The sequence below is a fragment of the Juglans microcarpa x Juglans regia genome, chromosome 8D (assembly GCF_004785595.1).
Source record: "Juglans microcarpa x Juglans regia isolate MS1-56 chromosome 8D, Jm3101_v1.0, whole genome shotgun sequence".
NCBI classification, from domain to species: domain Eukaryota; kingdom Viridiplantae; phylum Streptophyta; class Magnoliopsida; order Fagales; family Juglandaceae; genus Juglans; species Juglans microcarpa x Juglans regia.
The window spans coordinates 7393779-7401311 of NC_054608.1; the positions used below are offsets into that span (position 1 = coordinate 7393779).

General features: G+C 39.1%; 1 protein-coding gene across 1 annotated transcript; it reads left to right on the forward strand.

The window, feature by feature from the left end:
* Positions 1–291: 291 nt before the first annotated feature.
* Positions 292–6906, forward strand: LOC121242168. Its single transcript, XM_041140067.1, has 10 exons — positions 292–540; positions 697–804; positions 4263–4413; positions 4471–4614; positions 4762–4896; positions 4993–5240; positions 5391–5661; positions 6030–6146; positions 6189–6388; positions 6520–6906. The coding sequence occupies exons 1-10, from the start codon at positions 292–294 to the stop codon at positions 6904–6906; spliced, it is 2010 nt and encodes a 669-aa protein (XP_040996001.1).
* Positions 6907–7533: the final 627 nt, after the last annotated feature.

The window sequence follows — 7533 nt, forward strand, 5'->3', positions numbered from 1 at the left end:
ATATTAGCTGAGATTAATCATCAAAAGGTGCTGGTTTTAATTGATATAGGGAGTACTCATAGTTTGATTTCTGAGATGGAACAACTTCAGGAGTAGTGGGAGAGTTTCAAGTTGAATGAGGAAGAAGGGGTGGCTATTGTCATTGAGGGGGAGGGAATACCAGAGGTCCTACGCAAGGGTGATCAAAGTTTGATAAGCAAGATATGGTCGGATCGACAGATTGAGAAGAACACAGTTTAAACTATTATGGCTAAGGTTTGGAGGCTCAATGAACCTACTACTTTTACAAAAATGGGGAGGAACACTTTAATTATCACTTTTGCTAACCATGCAGATAAGAATCGTGTGGAGAGTGGCAGGCCATGGCTCTTCGATGGTCCCATGTTCGTGATGAATGCATTTGATGGTTACACCCCTCTTAGCAAGATCACCTTCAATGCAGCATTATGGGTCCAGTTCCATAACCTGCCTTTGGTAGGGATGTCAAGGGAGTGTGGGTCGAAACGGGGGAGTTCATTAGGTGTGGTGGAGGAGGTGGAGGCAAATACGGATGATGTGGGGTGGGGGATATTCCTTTGAGTAAAAATCTTTTTGGATTTGAAAAAACCTCTGGCTAGAGGTCGCACAATCACGTTGCAAGGGGTGAAAACCTGGGTATCAATCAAGTATCAGAAGCTGTCGTGTTTCTGTTTGCAGTGTAGAAGAATTATTCATGAGGAAGTAGGTTGCCAAATAACAGATGCTATGGAGGTTGACAACAAACAGTTTGGAAGCTGGCTTCGTGCGGACTCAGGTGGACGTAAAGTTTGTGTTTCTTCTCAGACAGAAAAAACTCGATGGGGAAGAGTAACTCAGCGGGGACAGGAAAGCATGCGGTGGTAGAGGGTGGAGATCACGTTGCACAAAATTCAAATGTTGCGTGCAAGACTTCTTGACTTTCTAGGAATGGGAAGCGGGATTTTAGGCAATGCTGAGCGAGAAGATGTAACACTCGGGCTCTAAGCCCAGGTTTAGTTGAAGCCCAGCCCAGAAGACCCCTAGACGAGACGAAGTCGTTTAGGTGAGTCTTCTTCTTCCCTTTGTGTTTTTCTTTTCTCTTCTCTTCCCAATCGGTTTTCCATTCCAATTCACTCCCGATTTCTTCTCTCTGATGTTTCCAACTTCTCCCCCACGTTCCTGCAATTATTTTCAGTTTCTCATTTGAAGATTTCCCCCACCACTCCTGAATCACTTCGATTTTTCTCCCTCTTACCCATATACCGGTTCATCCTCACTCGATTTTCTCCCTCTTACCTGTATACTGGTTCAACCTTGCGAGAGTTGTGTTTCTTTTCCTCTCTCTGTGTGTCCTCATGAACTCGTCGCCACTGACTGGCTCCACGACGCCGGCTTGTGGGTCTCTAGATCCTGGTATTTGCTGCCGAGCCTTGCATCAGAAGTGCTAGCCATGGTAAAATCTCTTCTCCCACCATCCGATTTCAGTCTCATTTTTTTATCTTACCCTCTGTTTAATTTTTGTGCACATCTCCTCTCCGTTTGAACTCGTCCTGTACACTTTCAGACCACTCAATTTTTCCCCTTTGTGTAGAAATACTTTTCTCTTTCACTAGAGATTGCTGTGAACTTTGGGGCGTAGACTTCAGTGGGTTGCATCCATTCGAAGTGGTTCGAAGTTTTGTGACTCTTTTAGGTAAGCTTTTGGTAGTATTTGGATATTATGGTTGGATTATGAAATGTGGTAAAGTGTTACTGATATGATTGTGGTGTTTATCAGAATGGCACTACTGCAGTAAACTTTGGGCAATTTATTACCTATGTAAATTTATGTTGTTTTGGTGTTTTATCTGTTGGATTGTGGTTGCTTATGGAGGAAGTCCTGAAGTTGAGGAGTATGATTGTTTTGGATGGTTTTGTGAAACTGTTTTGGGCTAGTAATTGGGACTGTTTAGTGTAATTTTTGGATTATTTTTCGGTTGTTCGAGTTGGGTTAAGTGGCTGTTGGGTGGAAATTATTTGGTGGTGCTAAAGTGAAAATATTGACGGTTTGAAGTGGGCTGTTCGGATTTACCTTATGAAGAATTTTAGATTAAAGGGGTCGATTTAAGTTTTTATTAATTGAACTTAGTGGTATACCTATTTGGATTATTAATTATGTGGTATACATTTATTGTTTTAGGTTGTGATATTGTTAAAGGACAAATCCTAGGCATATCTTGTACACAGAAGTCAGGTAAGCGAGGTTCATATACTAGTTTTGCATAAAAGAAATGAGATGAGGTTGTCTTTAAAATAAGCATGTTTATTTTTGAAAAGAAATCTAAAAACGACCTCAGATGTTTATTCTGCATATGCGTAAATTCTATATAAGAGAAAGTATTTTCTGTCATGATTAGTGTATGCATGAGCCAATTTTATACATTTTGTTTTTGAACTATGCAAAAGAGTGAATTTGAAATACTAAAAGTTTTTTATTATGAATAAATGAAAATATTTTGATTTTGTTTATTTCGAACATGTGGAATGATCTGAAGATATTCAGTACTTTGTTTTGATATGATGTGTCATCTGAAAACCTTGGCATGAAGTTCTGATTCTTTATATGAATGTGATCTGATTCTGATGATGTTCCGTTCTGTTTCTGTTAAGGCCCAGCCACGGGTATAATGGTGGTTTATAACCCTACCACGGGGGTGTAACATGGAATACGGCCTAGCCACGGGTATAATGGTGATTTATAACCCTACCACGGGGGTGAAACTTGGTATGTGGCCCAGCCACGGGTGTAATGGTGGTTTATTACCCTACCACGAGGGTTAAACATGGTATTTGTCCCGATGTGATGCTATGAGATAATATAAATATAATGTTTCAGTTTGGATATGCCAATGGATTTTCTTTTGGGAATGAGTCTGTCTTTCTAGAAATTTTTGCTCTGATGTTTTGCACCAAGTTTTGATTTATGCATTTCGAAAGTAAAATATGTTGTTTCTACGTTCTGAAAGAAAATGTTTTGTTCTGCATATCAATGTTATAAATGCTCATATTTACATGCTAGTATATGATCTCTGCTTGCTGAGTTGTTGATAACTCACCTCTTACTCTTCATAATATTTTCAAATGACATTGATGGTTCAGCTGAGAATCAGTATTAGAGTCTGTGGGCAAGATTAGCTGTGAATAGTTTTGGGTATCTTGCAATATTAGTACTACGGTTGGATGTTATTTATTTATTAAGTTGATTTCAATGGATTTAGACAGTTTATGAGGACTTATGTCAATTATTTTATTTTATTCTAGCTTCTTATTTGAGACATGAAGAAAAGTTGATATTTTATTTGGGTTGTGATATTGAGGATTTGATATATGTGTATGTATGGTTTATTAAATTGAAGTATTTACGTTGTTTTGAAGATTTGGAATGATATATTCTTGGTTTTGGAAATATATTAGCATTGTTGAAGTTGATTTTCAGGTTATATGAGTTAACTCTCCAGACCCTCATGGTCGGGGCATTACAGTCGGTATCAGAGACAAGCTTGAATTCTGCATACTACAGACCTTGGAGGTTTAGATATCTGTGGGTTCGTAGGATGTAAAAATTTCCATATAGGAACTTGAGCACTATAGGGATGATCACGTTGATATTTAAGTTCGAGCTTCTAAAAACCTTATGATTGATTTTGATGGAATTTGAGGTTTTAGATTTGGCAGATGTTAGGAATTGAATTCGTAACTTTGAGGTTTTAGATTCTAATGATATATGTGAGTATTAAGTGATGTCAGGCTTAAATAGTTATTTGATATATATATATATATATGTATTTGTTTTAATATGCAATTTTTATTATTTTATTGATTTTTTTTATTTACTTAGTATTTTCGCCTTTAATTATTTTAGAACGTTTTACCAAATTTAAGCTTTCAGGATGGCGGCTCGTCGTCTAGTTCGAAGCCTTGAAGATTTGAACGAAAACAACAATGATGGGGGTTGCACGTTTGAATAATTTAATCAAACGCATCCTCCCATCTTTGATGGAAGAGGCGATACGAACGCAGCAAAGGATTGGATACAAGACATTGAAGAAATATTCAGTGTTTTGGAGTGTACCGATCAACAAAAGGTTCAATTCCCAGCTTTTAAACTAACTGGAGAAGCAAGGAGATGGTGGAATTCTGAAAAAGTCATCAGGGAAGCTTAAGGGACTAGAGTAATTGTTTGGGCTCAATTCAAGCAAAATTTCTTTGATTGATTTTTCCCTAAGGCGGATAGGGAAGCTAGAGCTCGAGAGTTCACCAACTTGGTGCAAGGGACTATGAGTGTGTGCCAGTATGCTGCAAGGTTTGCGGAATTATCACGCTTTGCCTCATACCTGATTCCTGATGAGGAAAAGAAGACCAGAAAGTTTGAGGAAGGTTTGAACTACAGGATTTATAAATGAGTGATGGTCCTACAGATTCAAAATTTTTCAGAATTGGTGCACAAGGCGATGTTAGTCGAGCAGAATCTCAACAGGAGTGCTGAATTGCAAGAACAGAGAAAGAGAGCTGCTCCACAAGGATTCTCTAATTTAGATCAAAGGCCACGGAAGAAGAGAAATGAGGGAAGCAGTTCAAGTCAGAGACAGATGTAGGGAAATCATACCACTAACCTCTGTAAGTTCTGTAACCGCATACACGTTGGGGAGTGCAAAAAGGAAGTGGGATCATGTTTTAAATTCAATAAGGATGGGCACTTCATTAGAGAATGTCCATTGCTTGCAGAGAACAATAGAAGGCCCAACCAACCTCAAAACTCTAGGCCAAATAACCAAGGCAACAATCAGCAGAGGACTGTACCGGCACGAGTGTTTGCTTTAACACCGGGAGAAGCTGAGGATAAGAATGATGTCATCACAGGTATAATCTTTCTGACTTTCCTTTTAAGTTTTCTTATGTTAAGAATTAAGGATTACTTATCTTGTTATCTCTATGGATTATATGACGTAAACCCAGGAATTATCCCCCTGTTTCTCAATAAGGCTACTGTTTTATTTGACTCGGGGGCTACCCACTCCATTATTTCAATGGATTATGTTAAGTTCTGCCCCGTTGATGCTGATGAGATGCATTACAATTTGAGGGTCTCACCCTCAGCAAATGATATAGTGACTTGCAACAAGATTATACTTAAGTGCCCAATAACTATTAGCGGGAAGGAAATATCAGCTAACCTGATAGTCTTTCCTATGACTGGGTTTGATGTAATTTTGGGAATGGATTGGTTAGCTTCCAGTTATGCCAATATTGATTGATTTAAAAAATAGGTGGTGTTCAAATTTCCAGAGGGAGAGGAACTTAGATTTATGGGTTCCAGAGTGCGTACCCTTCCATCTGTTATTTCTGCTTTTCAGGTTGACAAGTTATTACGTAATGGGTGTCAAGGGTTCTTGGCTTTCGTGGTGGATGAAACAAGGGAAGAGTTGGAGTTAGAAGAGATTCCTATTGTGAGAGAATATCCTGAGGTTTTTCCTGAAGATTTGTCTGGATTGCCACCCAAGCAGGAGATAGAGTTTGCTATTGAGTTAGCCCCAGGCACGACACCTTTTTCCAAAGCCCCTTATCAAATGGCACCATCAGAGTTAGCCGAGCTCAAAGAACAGTTGCAAGACTTATTAGACAAAGGTTTCATCAGGCCCAGTGTGTCACCTTGGGGAGCTCCAGTCTTGTTTGTGAAGAAGAAGGATGGGACAACGAGAATGTGTATAGACTATAGGGAACTAAACCGAGTGACCATAAAGAATAAATATCCGTTATCCCGCATTGATGATTTATTTAATCAGTTGCAAGGTGCTCAAGTATTCTCCAAGATTGATCTCAGATCGGGTTACCATCAATTGAAGATCAAGACGGAGGATGTGCATAAGACCACTTTCAGGACCAAGTACGGCCATAGGAATTCTTGGTCATGCCTTTTGGCCTAAGCAACGCCCCAGCAGTATTTATGGACTTGATGAATCAAGTATTTCATGAATTCTTGGATAAATTTGTAGTGGTGTTTATTGACGACATATTAATCTACTCCAAGAGCAAAGCTGAACATGAAGACCATCTGAGACAAGTACTGGGGACACTCAGGAATAAGAAATTATTTGCTAAGTTGAAGAAGTGTAAGTTTTGTCTTGAGTCTATTGCATTTTTGGGACATGTAGTCTCAAAAGAAGGTATTTCAGTAGACCCCGGGAAAATTGAAGCAATAGTTAATTGGACCCAACCAACCAATGTGCATGAAGTTAGGAGTTTCTTGGGTTTGGCTGGATATTACCGTCGGTTTATAAACAATTTCTCAAAAATAGAGGTTTCTCTTACCGCCCTTACTAGGAAGAACAATAAGTATGAATGGACTAAAAATGTGAGGAAAGCTTCCAAGAATTGAAGAAGTGATTGGTGACAGCTCCAATTTTGACAGTCCCTAGCGAAAGAGGAGGATTTGTGGTTTACAATGACGCTTCACGATTGGGTTTGGGGTGTGTATTAATGTAGCATGGGAAAGTAATAGCATATGCATCTCGACAATTGAAGACATATGAGCAAAACTACCCCACTCATGATTTGGAGTTGGCCGCTGTTGTCTTTGCACTTAAAATCTGGAGGTATTATTTATATGCTGAAAGGTGCGAAATCTACCCGGATCAGAAGAGTTTGAAATATTTTTTCACTCAGAAGGAACTGAATATGAGACAGAGGAGATGGCTTGAACTAGTCAAAGATTATGACTGCAATATTAACTATCATCAAGGCAAAGCTAATGTTGTAGTTGATGCACTTAGCAGGAAGCCAATGGGACCAGCAGTTGCTACTCTTACCTCTCAGCCCCATTTAATAATGGATTTAGAGAGGGCTGCTATTGAGGTTGTTACTGGTGACTAGTAGGATTTGGTAGCCAGTTTAACAGTTCAACCAACTTTGATAGACAGGATTAAGCTTGCTCAAAAAGAAGATTCTGAGGCAGTGTGATTAATAGAAGAAGTAGAAAAAGGAAATAAATCTAAGTTCAGTATTTCTGAAGATGGAGTGTTAAGGTTCGGAAATAGGTTTTGTGTGCTGGAAAATGATGAAATAAAAAGGCTTATCCTCGAAGAAGTGGATCGCTCCCCTTACACAGTTCACCCGGGTAGTACAAAAATGTATCGGGATTTGAATGGATCTTTTGGTGGGATGGCATGAAGAGGGAGATTGCCAAATTTGTGGCACAATGTCTGACCTGCCAACAGGTGAAAGTAGAACATCAGAGACCAACAGGGTTATTGTAACCACTTCAGATTTCAGAATGGAAATGGGAGCATATTTCTATGGATTTTGTTACAGGATTACCATGAATACTGATTGGACAGGATGCAATATGGGTGATAGTGGATCGTTTGACGAAGATAGCTCACTTTGTGCCTATCAAAGTTTCTTATAAGTTGGAGTAAATAGACGAGCTGTATATATAGGAAATAGTGAGGTTGCATGAGGTACCCGTGTCTATTGTGTCGGATAGGGATCCTCGTTTCA